This window comes from Felis catus, chromosome X (genome assembly GCF_018350175.1).
Source record: "Felis catus isolate Fca126 chromosome X, F.catus_Fca126_mat1.0, whole genome shotgun sequence".
Taxonomy (NCBI): domain Eukaryota; kingdom Metazoa; phylum Chordata; class Mammalia; order Carnivora; family Felidae; genus Felis; species Felis catus.
In genome coordinates this window covers 36,709,552-36,737,500 of record NC_058386.1, presented here as the reverse complement: position 1 = coordinate 36,737,500, position 27,949 = coordinate 36,709,552, and the positions used below count along the sequence as shown (strand labels likewise).

At 40.7% G+C, this 27,949-nt stretch overlaps 1 protein-coding gene across 15 annotated transcripts in view; it reads left to right on the top strand.

Moving 5' to 3' along the window:
• Positions 1-27,949, top strand: part of CASK (calcium/calmodulin dependent serine protein kinase) — a 357,176-nt gene that overhangs the window by 218,476 nt on the left and 110,751 nt on the right. For all 15 annotated transcript variants that reach the window (XM_019823738.3, XM_019823747.3, XM_019823745.3 and 12 more), the window contains exons 6-8: positions 972-1,074; positions 8,435-8,610; positions 13,362-13,484. In XM_019823738.3, the coding sequence (XP_019679297.1) occupies positions 972-1,074; positions 8,435-8,610; positions 13,362-13,484 (402 nt within the window). The remainder of the gene's footprint in view (positions 1-971; positions 1,075-8,434; positions 8,611-13,361; positions 13,485-27,949) is intronic.

Here is a 27,949-nt window from a genome sequence, read left to right as displayed (position 1 = left end):
TGAAATAAAGGCATGAAATCTGGCTCTACTTACTTAGAGATGAAATGAATAAAGAAAAGCAAGAGGATAGTGGGAGGGCGGACAAAGGAAGAGCCATCAGCATCCCCTAAGGACCAAAAAGAGTGGCTCTGTAGGTAAAGTCAGAAGTTTCAAGAAACATTCTGGGGTACCTGGGTGGCTCAGTTGGTTAAGCATCCGACTCGTGATTTCGGCTCAGGTCATGATCTCATGGTTCATGGGATCAGGCCCTCTATCAGGCTTTGCACTGACAGCGCAGAGCCTGCTTTGGGATTCTCTCTCCCTCTCTTTCTGCCCCTCCCCTGCACACATGTACACATGCTCACTCCCTCGCTCTCTCTTTCTCTCTCTCTCCCTGAATAAATAAATAAACATTTAAAAAACATCTCATCAAGAGGTATAAAAAAGCATTTTTCCTTAGGGGTGCCTGGGTGCATCAGACTCTTGGTTTCAGCTCTGATCATGAATCTCATGGTTTGTGAGTTCAAGCCCCACATTGGGAGGACACACAGCCTGCTTGGGATTCTCTCTCTGTCCCTTTCCCACTCACACTGTCTCTGTCTCTCTCAGAATAAATAAACTTAAAAAAAAAAAGACAAAAACATTTTCCCTTAAACAAATGTAGACCATCACTCAAAGGAAGAGAATATCGCATGAAAAGGTAGAAAATATGTCTTCCTTACTTCAACACACTTGCTTCCTCAGTAATTCTTAGCATCGTACCCTAATCTTAGAAGCAAATAATCCCTGAAAAACATTGGATACAACAGGTAAGTGTTTGGAGAAATCAGCCAGAAGTGAGGATAGAAAAAATAATTTAAGCATCCAAAATATGTCCAGGAGTTTTTAATGTATTATTATATGGTCATGTTATTTGGTTTTGTGTAAATTGAATTGTTAATCTTCAGCTAATCCTTATCTTTGGTTTGTTGTTTGTCTATTTTTCTTTCCAGCCCCACTGTGTTCTCCTCGCCTCAAAGGAAAACTCGGCACCTGTTAAACTTGGGGGCTTTGGGGTAGCTATTCAATTAGGGGAGTCTGGACTTGTAGCTGGAGGTAAGAACACGTTTTTAAAAACTTCCTTCAAAATCTGGTCACTTTCAGGCTGGTGTAAAACTTTCAAACTAAATATTAGCCCATCAGTGTTTCATACCCATTATGCCCCCTCCCCCAAAAAAGTGCCATCATATGATTTTGAACCTTTAGAATAGACTGTGCTTTTACTCTTTGTATTCCCACCGCTTGGCAGAGAAGTGAGCCTATACATACAGAGATTAAAACATTGTTGGAATAAGGTGATATATGGGGCAAAGTGACTTCTAAAGTTGAACTGGCCAGGGGCACCTGGCTGGCTCAGTTAGTAGAGCATGTGACTCCTGATCTTGGGGTCGTGAGTGCAAGTCCCACATTGGACATAGAGCGTACTTAAAAGATAAAGTTGAACTGGCCAAGTGAAATCCATTCTAAAACATGTGGATTAACCACTTTCAGGTTTACATCAAAGGCTAATGTTTAATTTCATACTGTTTTCCTCTTTTTATTTGTGAAAGTGTCCTGCTCAAGCTATCAATCTGCATATTTGGGAAGAGCAAGCAGATGTGAATGCAGACTGATTTTATTATTAGTCAAAGCAAAACATAATTAGAAAATTCCCATGCCAGAAAAAAATAGCAGAAAGGTTAAAAATAGACATTTTCTCCACTAGTGTACAGAGGTGGATGCTAATTCCAGATTCAAGAATTTGGATTTTTATTTATTCCTTTCAATAGACTTTAGCTCGGAATGCTGCCTTGGTTTTAGTTCTGTCCCTTGGTTTTGCAAATGACGTAGTTCTCCATTCTGTAAATTATCAATTATGTAGTCCGTGCCTTCGATTTGCTGTCTCCTGATACTGCCAGCCTTCACAAAGACGAAAAATATGAAAAAAAAAATCAAAGGAAATTTTTTGAACCTATCATCTTTCATGAACGCTTATATTAAATTCAAATACCTAACAAATGATAAATATCAAAACTTTAATTTGTTACATAGGATATTTCATTTAAGACGCCATTACTAACACATCAAAGCAGTGTTAACAGACCATCTTTTGAAAAAAGAGCCAGGAGTCATAGTTGTATTCTTTAAATTGTTATTTCATCACATAGCCCTCTAAAATTAAATTGTGTTTAAGGGAGGACGGCGCCCAGGTGACTCGGTCAGTTAAGTGTCGAACTCTTGATCTCAGTCACAGTTCGTGAGTTCAGGTCCTGCATCTGCCTGGTCACTGACAGTGCAGAGCCTGCTTGGGATTCTCTTTCCCTCTCTCTCCCTCTCCCTCTCCCCCTCTCTCTGTCTGCCCCCTGCTTGCTCTCTCTCTTTCAAAACAAATAAATAAACTTAATAAAAATTATGTTTAGGGGCACCTAGGTGGCTCAGTCGGTTAAGCATCTGACTTTGGCTCAGGTCATGATCTCACAGCTTGGGAGTTCGAGCCCCCCGTTTGGCTCTGTGCTACCAGCTCAGAGCCTGGAGCCTGCTTCAGATTCTGTGCCTCCCCCTCTCTCTGACCCTTCCCCACTCACACTCTGTCCCTCTCTCTTTCTCTCAAAAAAAATTAAACATTTAAAATAAAATTATGTTTATGGGGCACCTGAGTGTCTCAGTCAGTTAAGCGTCCGACTCTTGATCTCAGCTCGGGTCTTGATCTCAGGGTCGTGAGTTCAAGCCTCATGTTGGGCTCCACACTAAGCATGTATCATACTTAAAAAAACAACTAAAAATAAATTTAAAAATAAAATTAAATTATGTTTACATTTTCTTCTAGTTTTACATTCTCTTCCAGCTAATCATTTCCAACAATGTGAAAAATTGCAACAAGTATAGTTTTAAAAACTGATTTTTTTCCCCTAATTCAGAACTTGCTTCTGTGATTAGAAGGACTGACCTTAGGATCAGATAGGAACACATCATTTAATTGTAGAATCATTGAATCTCAGAATGCCAAGGGCCTTAACTTCTCCAGTCTTGTAACCAATGATTGCCTTCTCTCATAAAATTCCCAGCAAAAGGCTGAGCTCTAGTTTAATTCCTCAGCTGGCAAAGAATTCACTATGATCTGGGCCCATATTTCCGTTTTTGGAAAGCTTACATACTGAAACATTAATCTGTGCATAGAACAGAAATCCATCTTTCCATCATTTCCACCCAGTGGTGCTACTTCTGACTTGCGGGGCCATGCACACCAATTTTAATCCTTCCACATCACAGCCATTCAGATGGTTAAAGACAGTGATCGTGTGCCCCAAAGTCTGATCCAGATTAACTTGCCTAGGTTAATTTAGCCATTCCTTATATGAGAATCTCCTCGCTGGAGCCAAGACTGAGCACAATGACAGGTGCAGTCCAGCAGCACTTGGGGCTGTTGCTTTTGCTGTGGGTCTTACATTTCTATCAGGCTTACCAAATTGCATTAGCTTCTTGGACAGCCACGTAACACCACTGGCTCATATTGATTTTGCAATCAACTGCAACTCCCAAGTTGGTTTTAAACAAATGTTGCTATTAAACTACCTCTCTTAAATCTGGTATTTGTACAGATCATCCCTGTGGAAAGACTACACAATTATAACAAATAAATTCTGATGATTACATACCCACAGTTGATGAGATGAAATGAAATGACACAAAGTCCTTTTTATATGTTCTATACGGGCCACATATAATGACTTTGTTTCTCTTTATCTGGGGTATCCTATTAGTATTCAAAGCATCAGCTTCGTATTTTACTGTGCATCTTTATTGAAGGGGAAAAACAGACTCATTACACTTACCTAGACATTTTCTACATGTTAATCTACTTTCTTAAAGTCCATGAACTTTTCCCCTAAATTGTATATATTTTTTTCTTAATGCTTATTTATATTTGAGAGAGACAGAAAGACTGAGTGTTCGTGGGGGAGGGGCAGAGAGCGAGGGAGACACAGAACGTGAAGCAGGCTCCAGGCTCTCAGCTGTCAGCACAGAGCCCAATGCAGGGCTCGAACCCACGAACTTCAAGATCCTGACCTGTGCCGAAGTTGGATGCTTAACCTACTAAGCCACCCAGGCGCCCCTAAATTGTACATTTTTAAAGCTGATTTTGAACCTATGGTGTGTCAGTTTGCAAAATTTATTTTTCTCGGTGATTCTAGAATTAAAATCTTTCTGATGGTCAAAATGTCATTTCTTAGCATACCTATCCTTCCAGTCTTGAAATAACTACTTCACGCATTATAGTGTCTTTAAATATAACATATGTAGACAAAAGATACCCTCTTGTAGAAAGCTTTCTTACTGTTTAAGGTGTTTTTGAAACTATGCTACTGTTAGCTTGTTTGCTAATACTTAACAGCTATTCCCCTGTCAGTTGGAATCTTTGATTACTCAGTCCTCCAAATAGAAAAGAATTCTCTCCTTTATATATTCCATAGAGTAGAAACCACTTACATGTATTCACATTTAACCTGTCTGAAATCCTGCTATTTGGAAAACTTACTTATCCAGAAGATAACTAGGAACCTACAGAGCAATTATTTTTGCAGCAAGATGTTTCTTGACCTTAATACCTATTCATGGTCTTCTCAAATGGGCTTCTGAGGACACACTGTCTGAAACTGGCATGCTGCCATTTTTCATAGTTTTATGGATTCATGTTCCTTCATGCTTTGCACCTGCTACTCCCTGTGATTGGAATACCTTTTGTCATTTTCAGTATCTACTTAACTCTTACTGCTCCTGAAGGCTGAGAGGCTGAGCTGACAATCATCTCCTCTTAAAAAGCAGGCTGATGTTCACCATCCCAAGTTAGGCAACCCTATTCCTTCTCTTCCATTCCACCATAACTATCTGGGCTACATACCTCCAGGTCATATTTGATGCAGGGATTCGTAATCACATCAAAGACTGAGCTTTGTGAGGACAAGGGGGATCATAGTTTATCCCTCTGGATGTCCACAGCACCTCCCACTGTGTCTAGGACCTAGCAGGCACTTGGGAAATTGTTAGGAAATAAATGAAAATCTGGTTGCTAATCAGTTTCTAGTTAATAGCAGATTTTATGCAACAGATTAGGAGAAGACAAGGCTGGAGTAAGCACAGTAAGAGAAAAGAAATGAAAGCCTGACAGAAAAAGTATATTGAGCAGATACCAAAGGGTAGAAAGCACAGCCCCCATTTAATACTGAAGAACTTGGCCCTTGCATACCCATGAAGTTCCTGAGGGCATTTTCTGTTCTACAGCATACTTCTTTCATTGATACCCGCAGGACAATTCTGAGTCATCAAGAAATGGTTAAATTATGTGCATCATCTTGTGTAAAAGAAGTCCAAAAATTGTAGAAAGACAACCATCCAAAATTATTAAAGTAAAAACGGTTTGAGTGTGTAAAGATTCAAGTCCTAAAGTATTGAATAGGTAGCTATTCAGAACAACTCCTTATGCTGAGCTTCCAGGTAATGAGGTTTTATTATATTATCCCCAAATCTGACCTTTAAATATTTAAATGTATATCTGAACTTTGTCAGATATAGTGACGTGTAATTTGGTTTGGTAATTGACCACAAAATTCTAAGAACAGGAAGTCAAAATCATAAAAATCAAGTGACCACAAAGAAGGAAAAGTCAAGTGATCGCAAGCAAGGAGTCCGGGAAGGTTGGTGTGTGTTAAGGGTGAACTCTAGTCCTTTCACCTACCGATCGGCATAAGATACTGTAAAAAACTCATTCCTATATATTCTTTCCCCCATCATCTGTGAGCAAATTCTGGAACCAAAAGACATGTATGTTCCTCAAGAATGAGTGGGGGCACCTGGCATGACTCAATCAGTTAAACATCCAACTTCAGACCAGGTCATGCTCTCACGGTTCACAAGTTTGAGCCCTGCATCAGTCATGAGTCAGTGGGGAGCCTGCTTGGGATTCTCTCTCTCTCTGCCCCCGCCCCGTCAAAATTAAATAAATAAACTTTTTTTTTTTTTTTTAAATGAATGAACATTAAGGGTGCCTGGGTGGCTCAGTCGCTTAAGCGTCTGACTCTTGATTTCAGGTCATGATCTCATGGTTCGTAGGATCGAGTCCCACATCAGGCTCTGTGCTGAAAGAGTGGAACCTGCTTGGGATCCTCTCTCCCTCTGTCTCTCTGCCTGCCTCTGTCTCTCTTTTTCTTTCTCTCTCTCTCTCTCTCTCTCTCAAAATAAATTTAAAAACATTAAAACAGGGGCACCTGGGTGGCTTAGTCGGTTAACCATCTGACTTGGGCTCAGGTCATGATCTCACGGTTTGTGGGTTCGAGCCCGCATCGGGCTCTGTGCTGACAGCTCAGAGCCTGGAGCCTGCTTCAGATTCTGTGTCTCCTTCTCTCTCTGCCCCTCCCTCAACTTGTGCTCTCGCTCGCTTGCGCACGCGCGCTCTCTCTCTCGCTCTCTCAAAATAAATTTAAAAACATTAAAACAGGGCACCTGGGTGGCTCAGTCGGTTAACCATCTGACTTGGGCTCAGGTCATGATCTCACGGTTTGTGGGTTCAAGCCCGCATCGGGCTCTGTGCTGATAGCTCAGAGCCTGGAGCCTGCTTCAGATTCTGTGTGTGTCTCTCTCTCTCTCTGCCCCACCTTGCTTGTGCTCTGTCTCCCTTTCTGTGTCTCAAAAATAAATAAACATTAAAAAACATATTAAGAAGAATAAATGCTAATTTTCCAGACTGGGGTAATCTTTCATCCAGGTAAATAGAATCTCCTTTTTGAGTTGCTCAGGCCTTTCTCATGTAGGAAGTGGTGTAGGTGTCAAGTCGAGTTTCAAAAGCTCATCCCAGCTGTAAAAAGGTGCTTGACTGGGGCCATGGTGGCAGTACCCTGACTGGTACCTTGATCTCTTGCCCTGCTTTGCCCAGCTCCTGCCATCAGAACAAGGCGAATTGTCCAGCATGTTCATGAAGTAGGAGGCTTAGCTCTCGTTCTTTCAGCTTCTCAGTGTTACCAGAGGAAGCAAAATGAGGCAATATGGAATAAAAATCTTCCCTTCCAACTAGTATAGTTTCCACTGGTCTACTGCACATTTTAAGTGAGAATATTTTCATTCTCTGAACCCTGAAGTTAACCTCTTCCATTATGTGGGAAGAAGGGGAACCATAATGACCCACAGCAAAGGTCCTTTTTTTATTATTTCTTTAAACCACAGTTCTCAGCTCTAGATAAAGTGTCACGCGGTGTTGAAACTAAAAAATTATCTTGGACTTGATATGATAAGAGAGAAGGGGCAGGGAAAGGAGGAAGGAAAGAAGGCGAAGGCCGGGCCTGCATGCAAGAAGAGTTGCCAAGGCTGGTGGGCACTTCCCCTCCCACAGTAATTTCCCTACAGGGCACAGCTTTTCATTCTGCAGTAGAAGAAAAGACTCATGTAGGAATACTGAGTTAAAAGATGATTACTAGTGTACAAGTAACTGCTATCAGATTCCTTCCTAAAAGCTAGTTTTGTTTTTATTATTTTTTTTATTTAAATTTTTTTTTCAACGTTTTTATTTATTTTTGGGACAGAGAGAGACAGAGCATGAACGGGGGAGGGGCAGAGAGAGAGGGAGACACAGAATCGGAAACAGGCTCCAGGCTCTGAGCCATCAGCCCAGAGCCCGACGCAGGGCTCGAACTCACGGACCGCGAGATCGTGACCTGGCTGAAGTCGGACGCTTAACCGACTGCGCCACCCAGGCGCCCCCCTAAAAGCTAGTTTTGATGGGGGTTGGAGAGAAAACTCTTTAAAGAAGTGTAGGGCTCCATTCCACGAACGTGAGATCATGACCTGAGCCAAAATCAAGAATAGGTCACTTAACCAACTGAGCCACCCAGGTGCCCCTGAGCATGTGGCTCTTGATCTTGGGGTTGTGATTTCAAGTCCCACGCTAGGTGTAGAGATTACTTAAAAATAAAATCTTTTTTTAAAAAACAAAAAAAAGGGCACCTGGGTGGCTCAGTCGGTTAAGCATCCGACTTCGGCTCAGGTCATGATCTGACCCACAGTTCGTGGGTTCGAGCCCCGTGCCGGGCTCTGTGCTGACAGCTCGGAGCCTGGAGCCTGCTTTGGAGTCTGTGTCTGTCTGACTCTCTCTCTCTCTCTCTCTCCCTCCCTCCCTCTCAAAAATAAAAAAGCATCAAAAAAAATTTAATAAAAGTAAAAAAATAAACAACAACAAAAAAGACAAAGTACCTGTCCTGGGCTCGTATTTTCAAGAGGTGATTAAATAATGATTTTCCTTCTGCCTTTTTTGCCCCTTGATTTTATGGAGGTGGAGGTGGTAAGAGAATATTTATGTTGTTAAAACTTTTCCTTGAAACTGTTATTGTTCTATTTTCCGTTAAAGCCCGTTTTATGTAAACATTCTTCCTTGTTGTTGTTTGAAATGTAGGACGCGTTGGAACACCTCATTTTATGGCCCCAGAAGTTGTCAAAAGAGAGCCTTACGGAAAACCTGTAGATGTCTGGGGTTGTGGCGTGATCCTTTTTATCCTGCTAAGTGGTTGCTTGCCTTTTTATGGAACCAAGGAAAGATTGTTTGAAGGCATTATTAAAGGAAAATATAAGGTAATATATTATGAATGTTTTGTTTTTGTATTGAAATTAAATTATTCTGAAAAATGTGAAGTTGCTATCTGCCTTTGGACTTCCTGATTGTCACATAGTTACCCAGTCAGAGAAAAGTTCTTTGCTGACATCATTGATCCACTTGCCTTGTCAGATAATATAGGCCTCAAGTAAATTTCTGAATCACTATCAGCTGCACTGTCGTCTAGGCAGAAGGGAGGAGGAGACTGGCTTCAAAACAACCACGGCCTTGCCCCTCCATTCCCCTCTCCTTGGTGCTGCACCTGAAGTCTATCCCACATGTTTGGAACCCAACCCCATGTTTAGGCTAGAAAACAGGGACCTTAGTCCTCTTTGATACAGAATCCTGTATGTGCAAATCAACAGTTTAGGAGTCTTGGGCCCTCAGATTCAGAAAACCAATGCTTTTCTCACAAATCCATTCTAGCAAAACTGCCCATTTAGCTAGGTCAGAGAAATTGTTTGGTTAGTGCCCTACTTATTTCAAATAAAATTCTAGTTCGGGGAAAGAATTTGGAATGAACCTTGGAATTTACTGTGATAGAATTTGACCTTTTTATTTTACCTCAGGTGAGATGTTTGTGACACACGTGAGCCCAGATTTCAAAAGTACCCATTCTTCCTGGGGTGACCAGACCGCCTATTCAGGCTAATCTTAGAAAATAAACTCATTTGGCCCTTCTTTCCATAATTTGGGGAAAGGGCTTCATTTTTAAAGCTTTTTGCTCAACTTTTGGTGAAAGTGGAAATTTCATCCCAGTGAGTTAGCAATTCTATATTTTATATTTCATATGAGCCTTTATTTGTTTTGCTTTACCACACATCTTGTTCCACGTTATGTAGTCAAGTAGCACTGCTGAAACCCTTGTCATTTACATCCCAGGATAAACCAAAATGCCACTATCACAGCTGCATCTCACAACATAATTTAGAGCCATTTTGGTGGGACCTAAACATTCATATTCTTCTTAGACTCCTGTGGATTAGAAACCACATACATTGTTCCCAGTCTTGTGAATAGCGTGTTATTACTTGCATTATTAAAAAATTAAAAAAATTCATCACTGACATTGTGAGTGGCTATAGCAAAAAGAGCTAAGGAACACTTGAAAATTCATAAGCTGAAGGTTGGTCTCGCTGTCCCAGCTCTTCCATCCATTTGCCCTCTACCATCATGTGTGGCTGACAGAGTCAGATGCTGTGTATGGGAAACATGGGGGAGTGTGTGTCTGGATACCAGATCAGGGCGGCTTATGTTGGGGTTCTTTTTCCGCCCCATACTACTGAAACCTGTACTTTCTATTCAACAGAAGCACTGTTTCATTTTCAGCCATGCCTGGTAACATAAGACCAAACACACGGGTTTGTGTAGTGCCAGACTCCATAACTGTGAGACCTGTTTTCTTTTCATTGCCTCAGTAATGTTAGAGTTTTATAAAGGACTTCCAGGAAACGGGGGACAAAAGAAATGAAAGGCAAAGTAGCTTCAAAGTGGCAGCCTTGTCCTTTTTTTCTTTTTTTAATATTTTACTTTTGAGAGAGCATGCGCGCAAGCGGTGGGGTGGGGGGGGCGGGCAGAGGATTCGAAGCGGGCTCTGTGCTGACAGCAGCGAGCCCACAGCCTTGTCCTTTTAAACCGTAAGTGAAGCCTGTAGAGGTGCAAATGAGTTATGCTTTTAATTTTTAGCCTTGTGTATCATCAGCCTATAAGGGCATGCAGGTTTGCCTCTTGTTTTATTTGGATTAAGGTCTATGCCAAAACTCCGTTAACAGAGAAAGATGTTTTAAGTATAGGTTTTGTTCTGCTTCTCTTAGAGTCAGTTGGCCACTGGGGAATAAAATCAATCCTTCCAAGGTAACTAAATGTCTCAGGAAACTGCTTGTAAGTAATCATCCTCCTCCAATCCCTGGAAATTGTGAGTGGCTGTCAGGAATGCATGGCCCTGGCTTTCTCATTGAATTTTGCCAAGTGAAACCACAGGTACTTAACATATGAAAATAAACACAATTAGCAATGCATCAGCATCATAATACTAATACTAGAAGTAATGATAGCTAACTCACACATAGCACTTAGTATGTGCCTGGAACTGTTGCTAAGCACTCATATTTAACTCATTTTATCCTCACAGTGACTTATGACGTAGATACCACATAATAAAATCTCCCACCTGCCTTTTGGAGTTATAAGCATTTGCTAATAATAGAATTCTTCCTTTGTGCTAGTTTAGTTGCTAACTTCCTGGTTTCCAAGGCAATGTGCTTCATTCCAGCAGCCTCTGGTATTTGATTTCCTCTATTTTTAAAGCACTGAATAGTTTTTTTGTTTCTTTGTAAGAAATGTGGGCTCTTCACACAGGCCAAAAACTAAATTATTTTAAAACCTCCATTCTTAGTACTATAGTAAGTCAGATGGGCGTGACAGCTATATCATAGTTTCTGTACCTGGAGGTTTGAAGCTTTAATGTTAATAACTTATTTACTCTTTTACTTGGCTAACCTCACCTCTCACTTATATTCATGCCTTTTTTTTTTTTTTTTAATACAAAAGCCCCACATTTTCAGCAGCTTTGTTTGAAGTAGAGATCCATCTCTACCATCAATGATAAAGCTGGTGGGCCTTTCATATGTATATATGTATATGTATGTATACACACACACACATACATACTGTGCTGTGATTCTGTCAGCATTTATTTTTACATTTTTTTATTGAAAATTTCAAACAAAAGTAGTAGCGATAAGAGTACAGTGAACCCCCAGCTTCACCACTTAGCAACATATAGCCAATCTGGTTTGATCTGTATCCCACATACTAGCCGATTATTTTGAAGCAAACCTCAAAAAGAGTTTCATCACCCTGGTGGTTCTTAACAGAAGAACTATGAACAAAATCCTTGATCTATAGGGGTGTTTTTCAAGAAAATTTTGATGGCCTCTTTTAAAAATTGTTATAGTTTATAAACTGCTACTGGCCTTAAGTGATTTTAGTTGAACTTTTCTCATTTGCTAGCTTACTTGATCTTTTAAGGTAGATATCTGAGAATACCACTTAACTGGGATATATGCTAACATTTAATTTCAATTAACTTTTTTCTAAAAGACAAAAATGTGTTTCTCAAAGTATGAAAAGATGCAGTGTGTCACTGTCTATCATCATGGGTAGCCAGTCGGTACGTCCACAGCTGCTGGTCGAGGCGTCCATGGCTTTAGCTTTCAAATAAGTGAGACTGTTCTGTAGCCCTGTTTTGTTCCCCATATAAACTCAGCCTCCCAGATTAATTTCAGCTACTCTTCTCAGCCACAGAAAGAGGGAAACCCTGGATTGGACTCCCTCAGAAACAGGATGGGGGAGCATCTACTTCTCAACCTCTACTCACTTGAGAAATCTTACTGCCAGTTGCAGATAACTTCTCAACCCCTTTCCCTGAGGATAAATCATTCCAATCTTAAAGAGCACATCTGCTCCAGGATGGGGAAGAGGGAACAAGGCTAAGCCTCATGCAATCACCTACATTATTTCAAACTGACCAATTGATGACAATTTCAGTAGGATGGCAACAGTAAGGCAGTCACTTTAGTTAAGAGATCTGACAAGCAGAAGTGACTCTTGTTTGGAATTCTGCCTGTTAGAAAAAGAACAAGGAACATCTTTCACTCCCCGTCCACCAGTACGGAACCTCCTAGTAGCCAGAGCGAATTTCAGTGTCAAATGCTAACCCTTGGCCACACTGTAGTGATTCCTGTGAACTGTGATGCAAGTCGTGATTTCGTTTGGCTTTAAATTGTTAGGGACTTTATTCTCCATCTTTCTCCCTTAGAAGGTGACCTAGGTCTCCTCTCATTCAACCCATGGTATTGCTAGCTCCTGGCACCAGGCATCTTATGCAAACTCACCTGGCCAGTTGGCTTCTTGATACTAAATAAGGAATGAGGCCCCACTGGCCTCTCCCCACCTGTCCCCACTTACCTTCCCAGCGGCAAGCCCTAAGCGTCCCTTCCCTTTTTCTTCTTCCTGGTCTCAGAAATACTCTTTTTCCCCTGGAGCCACCTTGCTCTTTTCCTCACAGATCCACTTTCTCACAAGCCTTGTATCCTTTGGTCAACTCATAGTTTTTATCCATTTGTTTGACTTTAGTCAATTGACCTTGTGGCTGAGTTGTCTCATCTTTCTACTAGAGGGGCAAAAGTAACTTCACTGAAGACAATATACAAGTGAATGGGTTATTCTCTAGGGCCGATGGTAACAGTATATGTTTTCTAAAATACTGAAATTGATATACAGTGACCAAAATATCCTAGTAGGAACTTTGCATAACTTCACAATTACTGTGGATTCCAGTTTTTCAAGAAAGAAGGTTTTAAAAATTTCTTTGAAATTTTTAACCTAAAAATTTTAATCCTTTCTAGATCAAAGTATCTAGTCTCTTCAGCTAAGGTAGAAACTGAAGTTGTGAGCATTCTATTCTTCAACTATTAAAAATATTATAACTTCTGTGACATCAAGAACATATGTAAGGGATGCTTATTGATACGAAACCTCATATACGTAGCAACAGCCACCAAAGACTTGCCTTTGTCCTCTTCCTTAGAAAGCAAACCTATAGAATCAGATTTCTGTTCTTTGAGAATTGTATTCACATTGAAACAGTGTAGGAATGTTACATCAATGGTGAATGTTAACTTCTCCCTGGGCAGTAACTATGCAATTTTGCTTTCCTTCTCTTCAGATGAATCCAAGGCAGTGGAGCCATATCTCTGAAAGTGCCAAAGACCTAGTCCGTCGCATGCTGATGCTGGATCCAGCTGAAAGGATCACCGTTTATGAAGCACTGAATCACCCATGGCTTAAGGTACCTGAGCCCATAGGTGGCCATATACACTTTGTCTGAACCCTTCCAGCAAGAGGAGTATATTGCTCCTCAAGGCAACTCTTCGCATCTTTTTTCTGAGTCCTTTTTTTTTTTTATTCTTTGACTTTTATTCATCTTGTTTGCTGTTCCTGCACAACCTCTGTAAATACCTGACTAGAGGAATATACCATTCTAGTGACATTCCACTATCAGCGGGATTAGAAGCAGATTTAGGCAGAATGTACCAGGGAGGAAGGCCTGTTGGTTGTCCACCAACACAGGTTCCAAAGATGTGCAGCACGAACAAGTGAAGTAGTACTGTGTTTATGACCAAAACTTACAATCTTGGGCGTAACTATGTGGTTCATAACATTACTTTTACTTCAAGAGATACTAGATATGGATTGACTGTTTTCAGAAAATACTAGCTTTTAAATTTTTATTTATTTATTTATTTTGAGAGAGAGAATCCTAAGCAGACTCCCCACTATCAACGCAGAGCCTGATGCGGGGTTCGATCTCAGGAACCGTGAGATCATGACCTGAGTCAGACGCTTTGCCAACCAAGCCATCCAGGTGCCCCGGAAAAAGCTCGATTTTTTTCAATTCTTCTCTATCCTATCTCACAGATGCATATTAAGGAAACTTGTAACTTGGGACTTCGACGCAAAGCACTATTTAATTAAGACATTATATGGTTCGGTAATTCCAGGAAGTTCTCACCGTACAGGTGAGAAAACAAAAGCTCAGAGAGGTTGAGAATCTTGCCCCAAGTCACAGAAGTTGTCAGTGGTTGAACCAGGATTTTAACTGAGCCTACCAAACCATGCTTTACTTTGCGTGCAAGGTCCTCTCTTTTTCACCTACTCAAGGACATCACTCCAGCAATATCCCCTTTCCTGCATCATCGCTTTTCTGTCTCTGTTGAACCTAATATGCTACAGTCTATTTTTATTACACACACACACGCACACCTCCCGACCCTACAACCACCTCCAGCTTCCACTACCACACTTGTCAAGTCAGTAATGACCTTCACATTGCTAAAGTCAAATCTCAGGCCTTCTCCCTTTTGGCATCTCAGTACCATTTGACACCCGTCCTGAAATGCTGTCTTCCCTTGGCCTCAGGCCTCCTAGCTCTCCTGGTTTCCCTTCTCCCTTTCTGGCTGTGCCTTCTCAGATCATGCTGATTCCTCCTCATCTCCCCACATGCACCTCTTCACATTAGGGTGCCGCAGGCCTCCATCCTTGCTCCTCTTTTTCTCTGTCTCCACTCAGGCCCTTGGAGACCTCATCTGGTTTAATGGCCTTTAAATGCCCTTTGTACCCTGGTGAGTCCAGAATTCATACCTTGAAACCAGGCCTCTCGCCGGAGGGATTCTTTCTTAATCCAGGGTACACTCTCGCTTCCTGACACCTCTTACTTCACCCCCTACTGCTCTCCTCTTACTCTGTTCCCTGCATATTGGCCTCACTGTGGTTCCTCAGGCAGCAGGCACATCCTGGCTTCAGTGCCTCTATGTTAGTTGTGTTCTTTCCGTGGAACGCTCTTCCCCAGACATAGTCATGGTTTCTTCCTTTACCACCTTCAAGTCTTGGCTTAGCTATCAGCTTCTTAGTAAGATCTTTCCCGTTCACTCAATCTAAAATTACAGAGAAGAACGCCCCCTGCCGCCAGTATTCCCTGCCCCTCCTTCCCTGCCTTAGTGTTCCCCATAGCATTCGTCACCATAAGACACACCTATATTTTGTTTGTAGTCTATTTACCCCCTATAAACTACAAGCTGCAGCAGAGTGGGAATTTGGAGTTGTTAGTTCACTTCTGTCCAGCATTCTACTAAGTGTCTGGCATAGACTAAGTGCTCAATAAATATTAGTTATGATTTAATGAATGAACGAAGGAATGTTCATTATATGATACCATGCTACTTCTCCAGAGAGAAGCAATAAGATATTAAAGTGTAGATTAATGATGGATCTTAGTGGCAACAACACGGAATGATGATATTAGAAAACAATTTTGAGATTCCAGTGGATCTTGAGTCTCCTTAAGAATATTATCAAATCCACATTCAACCCTCTGATATGCAGTTCTAGTTATTCTTGACTTGAAACATTCAGTTCTGGTTATTCCTGATTTCCCCCAGAAGAGAGTAGGTAAACAGTTTTTAGATACATTCTTAGTATTTTTCCCCCCAGAAATGACCAGTGTGGTGGGGGGGAGGAGGACTCCTGTTTCTCCTTTACCTTTCTCAGTTTCTCCATAATGGGGATCATTTGTTCACTAGAAGCTAGTTTAAATGCCAAAGAACAATGAAAATGGTAGCCATATGAGTCATTTTTAAGATCCTTTAGAAAAGTTAGCTTTCATTATCATACTTACCTTGACTACTAACATTTATTTTTGGAAACCCTCATCCCTGCAGTGAATATACTTCTTGTTCTAAATAATCTGAATACGTAGTAGATTTCCGGCACCAGAGAGACAATAGACACAAAAATGTCAGTAACTTAAATGAAAAAGTTCCAAAAGGCTGTTTGAGCTCAGAATCATGTGCCATGTCTGAACTAGTTTACCTTGACGCCTTATGTTTTATCTGAAGATGGAATAATTCCATGAGAATGTTATCTGGCTGATGTGTACAGGCTTCTTATATTTAAATATATGTCCATGTATACTTGTAAATCATTACTGTGGATGTAATTCGTGTTGATTTAGTAAAACACTAAATTTAAACTATAGTTCATGTTATGAAAAACTCCTGTGTAACTGCAAATTGAAGAAATAAGATGATGAAAATACTTATAATGAAGAGTGCCCAAAGTCATAATACCATGACTTTGTGTCAAAAAAAAAAAAAAAAAAAAAAAAAAAAAGATTTCTTTGGTAAAACCACAAGAAGAAAATGTCCTATTCAATCATTTCATATAAAAAAGACTTTGAGGAAATAGTGTAAGTAATATGCAAATATCTTAATGATTGTTAAAATATAGTATGTTTAATGCCTTTATCTAAATTAGTGATGTTTGCTATGAATATTCATTCCAGCAAAAGTAAGACCAACTAAAATTGTACTTTCCTTGTAGATGGCTGAGCTCTTTTCACACCCTTTGTAACCTTAATATGTAGACCCTAAAGTATATTGACTGTAATAAAACATGAAAAGGGTATTTCTAGAAGGCTAGTCCATTTGAATTTTGGAAAAACACCAGAGAGAGAAAGGCGGCAGGGTCAGGCTGCAAAATGGATTTTCAGATTATACTGATATAACATAAACACCTGGAAAGATAAGCTCAAAGAAGCCACAATGGAGAAGGCTCACAGGAGTATAGAAGTGTGGGCTCAGGGAGACCAGTGAGGTACAAGAGAGATCACTGTCTGAAACTCCAGGGAGGACCGCACGTGTTAGTGTGCCTGAAGGGGGCCCTGGCCTCCATGTGGGAAGTCCAGGAGAGCACAGGCGAAGCATCACAAAGTGTTCAGGCCCTGTGGGAGTGGGGGGCAGGAAGCAAACTAGTATAATACAAACATCAGCCATTTGAAGGATTGCACAGTGGTAGACCAGAAATTCTGGTTTGAGGGGAGAATACGTATGATCTAGAATTGCCAAATTAAGTACTTTGTTTTGGTTTTTATTTTGTTTTTTGACTTTTTTTTTATTAACAAAATTTTTATTAAAAATTTTTTAAATTTATTGAAAATTTATTTATTTTTGAGAGAGAGAGAGAAAGACAGGGTGTGAGTGGGGGAGGGGCAGAGAGAGAGGGAGACACAGAATCTGAAGCGGGCTCCAGACTCTGAGCTGTCAGCACAGAGCCCAACATGGGGCTCGAACCCACAAACCGTGAGATCATAACCTGAGCCGAAGTCAGATGCTTAACCAAGTGACCTACCCAGGCGCCCCGGTTTTTCATATTTTTAATGTTTATTTTTGAGAGCGAGAGAAAGCAGGGGAGGGGCAGAGAGAGAGGAGGACAGAGGATCCAAAGCAGGCTCTGCACTGACAGCAGAGAGCCGGACATGGGGCTCAAACCCACAAACTGAGAGATCATGACCTAAGCCGAAGTTGGATGCTCAACCGACTGAGCCACCCAGGTGCCCCTTAAGTACTTTGGATATTAGGGTGTAGATGGTAAAAAGCTCCTGCAAACTTTTGAGTGATGACACAGTGCAAGCAGCATGCTCGTAGAATTCCTTTGGACACTGGATGTACAAGCGTTGTCTGTCAGAATACAAGAGCTAGAGGCAAAGAGAGCCTGTAGAAGCTGTGCTGTGACAGGAGTGACAGGGGCCTGGACCCAGGGAGTAAAGGTGGGAGTGGGAAACAAATACTCAGACTGAGAGATTTTAAGGAAGGAAAACTGATGAAGCTCAGTGAGTGATTCGAGGTATTTAGAATTAGGAAGCCCACAGGAAGGTTAACCATGCAGAGTGGAAATGATTCCTTATAAACCTTTCATGTTGAAATAATTTCAGACTCACAAAGAAGTGGCAAAAACAGGGACGCCTGGCTGGCTCAGTCGGTAGATGTGCAGCGCTTGACCTCAGGGTTGTGAGTTCAAGCCCCATACTGGGTGTACAGATTACTTAAAAATAAAATCTTAAAATTTAAAAAAAATTTTTTTTTTTTTTTTTAAAAAAGAAGTGGTTAAAAACAGTACAGAATTCCCACGTGCACTTTGCCATTCTTCCTCCTGGTGATAACACCTTAGATAACCAGAACTAGGAAAATGGCATTGGAACACTTAAACTGAAGGCCTTACTCGATTTCCACCAGTTTTTATATGCATTTGTGTGTGTGTTTCTGTGAAATTTTATCATATGGAAGTATATAAGCATGACCATAATCGGGATATAGAAGTGGTCTGTCACCCCTTAATGATCACATCCTCTCCCTACCCAGAACCCCTGGTAAATATCGATCCATTGTCCATCACTATCATTTTTGTCCTTTTGAGATTATTAAATAAATGGGATTATACAATATGTAAACCATTTAAGAGAAACTCACATCTCCTGTGTGTTTCTCTCTTCTTCTCAAGCAACTACCACACTCAACAGCGCTTCTGATGCCAGGTGTGCCTGGGTGTTTTCCCCACACCAGGCAGTTCTCTGACACTACCTGGGTGTCCTACATTTTAATTCAGTTCTGACACTAACTGAAGTCCATGCAGATCCCACAGGTTAAAGGCTCGGTCCCATGAGACTCTCCCCCACTTCCGTTGGCCAATCACAAGGAGTGGGTCCCCAGGTTACCCACAACCTCTGTCTGACTTGACTACAAATTGGAGGTTCCTATAACCCACCCACTCCCAACTTTGGATTTGATTATTTGCTGGAACAGCTCACAGAACTGAGGGAAACACTTACATTTACCTGTTTATTATATGCTAAAGAATATGGTAAAAGATACAGATGAAAAGATACATAGAGCAAGATCTGGAAGGATCCCAAGTGCAGAAGTTTCTGTTCCCACAGAAGGTGGGGTAGACCATGCTCCTGGCATGTACGTATGTTCATCAACCCAGAAGCTCTCCAAACCCCATACTTTTGGAAATTTTATGAAAGGTTTTATCATGTAGGCATGCATTGATCATTAACTCTGTTTCCAGCCCCTCTCCATTCTCAACAAAATGGGAGATGGGACTGAAAATCCCAAGCTTTTATTCATAACTTGGTCTTTCTGGTGACCAGCCCCCATCCAGGAGCCCACTAAGAGTCACCTCATTAAAACAAAGACACTTCTGTCACCCAGGAAATGCCATGGGATTTAGGAACTCTGTCCGGAACCAGAGTCAAAGACCAAATACGAGGACAAAAAATGCTCCCAGTGCTCTTATCACTTAGGAAATCACAAGTGTTTTAGGAGCTCTGCCTCAGAAGCTGGGGTCAAAGACAAAATGTTAGAACAAAAGATTCTCTTAGCACCCCTACTTAGAAGGGTTTTAGGGCTCTGTGTTAGGAACCAGGGTCAGAGACCAATGTATATATTTATTATTACTTCACAGATTAGGCGTTTTTAGCATAATGTCCTTGGGATCCATCCAAGTTGTTGTGCGTGTCAATAGTTCATTCCTTTTTGTTACTGAATAATACTCCACTGTATGAATGTACAACACTTCTTTATCCATTCACCTTTTCTTTTTTAAATTTTTTTTTTTCAACGTTTATTTATTTTTGGGACAGAGAGAGACAGAGCATGAACGGGGGAGGGGCAGAGAGAGAGGGAGACACAGAATCGGAAACAGGCTCCAGGCTCTGAGCCATCAGCCCAGAGCCCGACGCGGGGCTCGAACTCACGGACCGCGAGATCGTGACCTGGCTGAAGTCGGACGCTTAACCGACTGCGCCACCCAGGCGCCCCTCCATTCACCTTTTCAGAAAATTTTTAATGTTTATTTTATTTTAGAGAGAGAGAGAGAGAGAGAGTACACACGAGTAGGGGGAGGGACAGAGAGAGAGGGAGACACAGAATCCAAAGCAGACTCCAGGCTCCCAGCTGTCAGTGCAGAGCCCAAAGCACAGCTTGAACCCGTGAACCACAGGATCACCATCTGAGCCAAAGTCTGATGCTTAACTGACTGAGCCACCCAGGCGCCCCTGTCCATTCACCTTTTGAAGGGCATTTGGGTTGTTTCCAGTTTGGGGCTAATACAAGTAAAGCTGCTATGAACATCTATATACATCTATGAACATCTCCAAAGTAAAAACCTGTGAGTGGGATTGCTAAGTCCTATGGCAAGTATATGTTCAACTTTCTAAAAACTGCCAAATCATTTTCCAGAATACCTTTATGATTTTACTCTCCCACCAGCAGAGTATGAGAGAACCAGTTGCTCTATATCATTGTCAGCACTTGGTAATGTCAGCATTTTTTAACCATTTGCAGTTGCTTTTAGGAACATTTTTACCTTTCTTAAAATTCTTTTGAAATTTATTTATTTTGAGAGCAAGAGCATGAGCACGTGCCTGTGCATGTGTGAGCAGGGGAGGTGCAGAGAGAATCTCAAGCAGACTCTGCACCGTCAGTGCAAAGCCGGATATAGGGCTCCATCTTACAAACCCTGATCATGACCTGAGCTGAGATCAAGAGTTGGATGCTTAACCGACTGAGCCACCCAGGTGCCCTTAGGAACATTTTTATAGCACCTGCTTAAAAATCCCAGTTGGATGATTCTAATATCTGTGCCATATCTATGTTGGTATCTGTTGGTTGTCTTTTCTCACTTTGGTTGAGATTTTTTTATGATTCTTGGTATGAAGAGTAATTTTAGATAGTATGCTAGACATTTTTAGTATTATGAGACTCTTATTTAAATCTTCTATTTTAGTAGGCAGCTAACCTGATTAAATTCAGAACACACATCCTGGCCCACTTTTAGGGCTGTAGCTGAAACACCAATTTCATTTTCAAAGCCTTTGCACTACTCGTCTGGTCTGCCCCACTTGTGCGCTGCTCAGAGGCTCATTCGAAACCTGGGAGACTAAACCACAGTTTAGTCTCAAAGCTCTTTGCCGTGTTGATCCTGGTCGGTTTTATACCTGGGTTTATTGGTGATGTGCCAAAGACTTCATACATAGATTTAAAGAGCCCCTTCCCCAGCTCTCTTCTCTTTGTGATACTGCCCCTACTCTCTAGGGAGTGGGGCGCCAACTCTTTGCTATTGCTTGGGTCCAGAAGGGCTGGTGGAAGGGGGGGGGGGGTGGAAACAGGTCGGCTTACATGCTGTTCCCTGGGGGTAGGGTGGGTGCAGTCAAAAGGATTCTGTCCTCCAGAGCAAAAAAACCTCTTCTCAGCCGTTGGCTAAAGAGAGTCAGATTTTCTTAGGGTTCATTTTTTGTGTGTTCCTTGTCCTTGGAGTTTCCAGGTTGCGGCTGCACACATACCCAGGTGAGGATATGTTAAGAGACAAAAAAAAAAAAAAAAAGCCAGTGATCTCACCAAAGGTCACCCCTCAGGTCCTGGGATCCCTCCCCAGTCGGCCTTTTCTCCAGCTTTCAGAGTCTTCTCAGTGATTCAAAAGGGAAAGCCTTGTTACCAAGAACTCTAAAGAATTAAACCTTGGAAAAGAAGAAGTGTTTATTCTGTTGAATAGGGAATTCTTTAAAAATCAACACCAATGTCCATTTCTTGCTCTAGAATCCAGGGATGCCATGTGTCTTTTAAGCCACTTTCCCTGGGCTTTCTCTCACATTCGGCGTTAGCCAAAGGACCAATTTCTGTTCTACCATCTGCAGAGACTACAAAGGGTGTGAAGACCTTTTTTTTTTTTTTAAATAACAGTGGAAATATGTTCTGTTACATATAAATGTTGCTAAACATTGCTAAAATGTTAAGCAATTTTATTTTAAGCAAAATGCAGTTGGGGAGCACCTGGGTGGTTCAGTCAGTTAAGCATCCGACTTCAGCTCGGGTCATGATCTCACGGTTCATGGGTTCAAGCCTTGCACCGGGCTCTGTGCTGACAGCTCAGAGCCTGGAACCTATTTCAGATTCTGTGTCTCCCTCTCTCCGCCCCTCTCCCGCTTGTGCTCTGTCTTGCTCTCAAAAACAAATAAACATTAAAAAAAGCCCAATAGAAAAAAAAAAATGTTGTCACTTGGTTCACCCTTTTTGGAAGCTGTGAATAAAGACCATTACAAATGGGTCACAGGTTTCATACCCTGAAATTTTTACTATGTTTTATTTTTACCTTTTTCTTCTGCAATAGGAACATATTTTCAGTTAGAAAACAACCCAGCTTATTTAGTAAGCTGTTGACACACACACACATACACACTTACAGCACTCCCAAATTACTTTACATCAGAGGTTTGTACATGTTGACTAATAAAAAGGATTATTAAAACCAATCATGTGCCTATACAGCATCTTGTTTAATCTTTGTAAGAATCCTGTAAGATTAGTTTTCAAAAAGAAACAACTGAGAGAATGTAAAAGGTCATACAGCCAATATATAAATGACCCAGAATTTGAACAGAAGCCTTTCTGACTCCAGGGGCACCTGGGTGGCTCAGTTGGTTAAGAATCCAACTCTTGATTTTGACTCAGGTCATGATCTCATGATTTGTGAGATCGAGCCCTGTGTTGGGCTCTGCGCTGACCACATGGAGCCTGCTTAGGATTCTCTCTCCCTCTGCCCCTCCCCTGCTCATGTTCTCTTTCTCTCTCTCAAAACAGATAAATAAAAAAAAAAAAAACTCTGACTCCAAACTCATTGTCTCTCTATAATATTATGTAGCTCCTTTTTGTTTGGGTTCTTTCTCTTGTGTTAAAGACCTTGGGTTTGCTTTCTCCTCTCCCCTCTACTCTATTGAAATGCAGAAACAGCTTTTACTCAAAAAATAATGCAAAGTCCATTTTGATGTTTGCTTTTCAGTATATGTTGATTAAACATCACCAGGCAGAACACAGGGTTTTTTTCATTTTTTTTTTATAATTTTTTAAATTGAAGTTTAGCAGACACATGTTGTATTAGTTTTAGGTATACAATGTAGTGATTCGACAATTCTATCCATCGTGCAGTGCTCATTACAATAAGTGTAGTTACCATCTGTCACCATACAAAGTAATTATAATATTACTGACTATATTCCCTGTGCTGTACTTTTCATCCCCATAACTTATTTATTTTATAACTGAAGGTCTGTACTTCTTAATCCCCTTTACCTATTTTACCTGTCCTCCCACAACCCTCTCCTGTGACAGCTACCAGTTTGTCCTCTGTATTTATGAGTCTGTTACTAGTGTTGTTTGTTCATTTGTTTTGTCTTTTATTTTATTTTTATTTTTTTAAGTATGCTCCATGCCCAGTGTGGGGCCTGAACTCATGACCTTAGGATGAAAATCACATGTTCTACTGACTGAGCCAGCCAGGTGCACCTGTTTTTGCCTTTTAGATCCTACATATAAGTGAAATCATGTGGTATTTGCCTTTCTCTGTCTGACTTCATTAACTTAGGGTAATACCCAGTAGGTCCATCCATGTTGTGAATGGCAAGATTTCATTCTTTTTTATGGCCAAGTAATATTCTGTAATATGGGTACACATATACATATACACCACATCTTCCACAAACAGTAACAGCAATCCATTACAAGATTCCATTGCTTGTTATAAAATGGCAGTTTTATGCTTCTCTCTGCTAGTTAATTATTCAATAAATTCTTATGTCTTCTGTATTGGTGAACCTGCTCTGGCTAAGTGCAGGAAAAGGAGATTAAGTCCCTAAAGATAATAAAATCATTCCCAAGATGTTTTAGCATACAGAATCTAGCAGATATACAAATTGTAGATATTTTGACATCAGGTGTTGTATGTGTACTCGAGAAAAATATAATTTTGCTCTCCAGTGGAACTCTTGCTATTTTTAGTCATTAATATAGAAAATAAATTTTAAAGTGTTTGTGTTCATTCCTTAGGAACTTCACAGATAATAAGGTGAAATTTTGACAGGACTGACTAAAATTCTACATTTAAATTCAAAAATAAATTTGTAAGTACAGGATACCAACACATTGATTTTAGAAGTGCCTCACATGCAAACATGAATTTTCATTATAATAACAACTGTGATCTTGAACTTAATTTACAAATGTTGTATAGTATGCAGATTAAGAAAACTAAGAGGCCCAATTCATACTAATTAATCTTCATCTGGTATAATGCATCACTTTTTCCCCAACTCTATAATAGGATAATAATGATATATTCCTCCTACTTTGTTGTGAAGAGTACGTAACATAAACATGTAAAGCACTAAAAAAAAAAAAAAAAAAACACACACCAAACTTGTAAAGAACTAGAACACTGCCTGGCACATAATAAGCCCTCAGTACATGCTAATCATGATGATAACAATTATGTCCATTTGAGCCATTGCTTTTGAGATAATTAGCATGTAGCATTGTCTCTACTATCTTATATAGTTGTTTTAAAGAACAACTATAAATGGGATACTGCCAGTGAAAGTCCCAAATTCAGTGCCTGGGACAGAGTTGAGTATTATCCTTAATATCTTCTAAATGTTTGTGACCCTCCAAAAATTTATTTCCAGACCAGACTTCTCTCTTGCATTCCGGGCTTGTATGTCCAAGTACCTACTTGAATCTCCACTTGAACTTTAGATATTTCAAGCATAACATATCCAAAACTATAGTCCTGATCTCTTCCCCATCTCTCTTGGTGTCAGACTTCCAGTTGCTCACACTGAAAACCTTGGTGTGGTCTTTGACTCCTCTCTTTCTCTCACACCCCACATCCATTCCCTCAGAAAATCCTGTTCTCTCCACTTCCAAAATATATTCAAAATTAAGAACTTCTATTCTTGGAGGACACCTGGTGACTCAGTTGGTTAAGCGTCCAACTCTTGATTCCAGTTCAGGTCATGATCACACAGTTGGTGGGATCGAGCCCTGCATCGGGTTCTGTGCTGACAGCACAAAGCCTGCTTGTGATTCTCTCTCTCCCTCTCTGTCTGCTTCTCCCCCACTCATGTGTGCTGTCTGTCTGTCTGTCTCTCTCTCCCCACCTCAAAATAAATAAATAAACTTTAAAAAGAAAAAAGAACTTCTGTTCTTGGAAAAACACTGTAGGTAAACGAAAAGACAAGCCATGAACTAAGAGTAAATATTTGCAAATTATGTATCTGATACAGGACTTACATATTTAGATTATGTAAAGAATTCCTTCTTTTGAACTATAGTTGACATACAATATTAGTTTCAGGTGTACAACATAGTCAGCATTTATATACATTATGAAGTGATCACCATGATAAAATCTAGCTACCATCTCTCACCATACAAAGTTGTTACAGTATCATTAACTGTGTTCCTTTTGCTGTACGTTATATCCCTGTGTCTTTATTTTATAACTGGGAGTTTGGACATCTAAATCCCCTTCTACTACGTTGAGAAGAATTCTTAAAACTCAATAATAAGACAAAGCACAGCCCAGTTCAAAACGGGAAAATATTTGGAACAGACACTTCAACAAAGATATGTGGATGCTATATAAGCACACACAAAGTTGCTCCACATCAGTTTTCATTAGGGAAATACAAATTAACACAACGAGATGTCTATACGCACATGTATCAGAATGGCTAAAATCAGAAAGGCTAACCATACCAAGTATTGGTGAGGATGTAGAACAATTGCAACTAATACACTGCTATGGAAATGTAAAATGGTACAACCACTTAAAAAGTTTAACATACCCCTATAATACAATCCAGCCATTCTGCTGAGTATTTACCTAAGAGAAGTAAAATGTGTATCCATACAAAGACTTGTACATTAATGTTCATTACAGCTTTATTTGTAATAGCCAGAACTTGGAAACAACCCAGGGTCCATCAGCAGATAATGGGTAAACAGATTATGGCCTATCCTTACAAAGGAATGTCACTCAGCAATAAAAAGGAATCAGCTATTGATACACACAACTACATGGATGAAGTTCAAAACCTCTGTGCTGAGAGAAACAAGTTAGAAAATGAGTCTGTACTGTCTGGTTCCATTTATATAAAATTCTAGAAAATGCAAACCAATTGACAGTGACAGAAACAGTGGCTGCCCGGGGATTGATTGGGAGGGAGTTGACTAAGGGACGTGAGGAAACTTTAGAGAGTGATGGGTATATTCAGGTTGAACGCAGTGATGCTTTTATGGTTGTATATGTCAAAACCTAGAAAATTATACATTTTAAAAATGCAGTTTGTTATATGCTAATTACCCCTCAGTAAAACTTTTTTTCAGAAAATATATTCAGAATCTATCTCCTCTTCATCATCTTTATTTTCTCCATCTGACTTCATCTACCATTTTCCCCCTAGATTACTGCAATAGCCTAACTGGTCTCCCTGCCTTCCCCCCCCCCCCTTAAACCCTTGTTCCCTTTTAATCTGTTCTCAACACAACAACCAGAGTGTTCCTTTAAACTTGTCAGATCATGTCACTTCAGTTCAAAACCTTCCTGTGGCTCCCTCTCCCACTCAGAATAAAAGGCTGTTATATGGGGACGCCTGCATGGTTCAGTCAATTGAGCATCCAACTTCGACTCATGTCATGATCTCGCTGTTCATGGGTTCGAGCCCCCCACGTTGGGTTCTGTGCTGACAGCTCGGAGCCAGGAGCCTGTTTCAGATTCTGTGTGTGTGTGTGTGTGTCTGTCTGTCTGTCTGTCTCTCTCTCTCTCTCTCCCTCCCCCACTTGTGTTCTCTCTCTCTCAAAAATAAATATTTTTTTTTAAAAAGGCTCTTAAATGGCCTACCCCAGCCTTGTTGCCTCTCTGATCTGATCTATTTACTCCATGGCACATGGGTCTTTTTGCCAGTTTTTGAAAACTCCAGGTGCACTTCTTCCTTTGGGCCTTTGTGTTGTTCTCTCTGCCTAGACCACTCCCTCACCAGTTTTGGATGTCCTCACGGCAATTGGGCCGACTTTGACCACCCTATTTTAAATTGCAGTGTACCCATTCCCTCTTACTCTGCTTTACTTTTTGCTTTATCCCATAGCACTTTTATGATACTCCATAGTTTACCTTTCTGTATTTTCTTCTACTAGAATATGAGCTACACGCGGGCCTGAATCTTTGTTGGTTTTGTTTACTTGTGTATCCCAAGTGCATAGATCAACACCTGGAACATAGCAGGCTCTCAAGAACTATTTCTGAAATGAATACTTATTTAAATCTTTAAGATACATTGACAAATTAGAGTAGAACCAAATTGGGTAATAAGAAGAATGACAAGAGGTTGAAGATATACATGAAGAATGGGCGCCTGGGTGGCTCAGTCAGTTAAGTGCCCAACTCTTGATTTCAGCTCAAGTCACAATTGCGTGGTTTGTGGGTTCGAGCCCTGCGTCAGGCTCTGTGCTGACAGCGCAGGTCCTGCTTGGGATAGTCTCTCTCTCCCTCCCTGCCCCCCCACCCCTCCCCCACTTGCTCTCTCTCTCACAAAAATGAACTTTAAAAATATATATATACATGAGGAATAGTTGAGGCAACTGGAGACATCACAGAGAAGAATAGATTTAGTGGAAACATGATCCCCCTCTTAGCTACCGAGGAGTTACTATATAGAAGAGGAAGAATGTTTGCTTTGCGATATTACATAGGACAACGCTAGCCCAAACAAGCCAGATGTGGGCCCAGGCTAAGTAAACACTTTTTTACTTTCTTAGAATTGTGGTAAGCTGCCATAAAAGAATGATCACTCACTGGACAAAGTCAAACAGAATAATCGTCCTTCGGGGATTGAAAAGGATCCCACGTGAGGAAATGCTTGAATTAGATGGCCTTGAAAAGTTTGTTCTAGTGCGAAGAAAGTATGATCTTTTAACATCCAGTCATTCCTGGGGCACCTGGGTGGCTCAGTTGGTTAAAATCTCAGCTCAGGTCTTAATCTCAGGGTTGTGAGTTCACGCCCCACACTGGGCTCCACGCTGGGCCCAT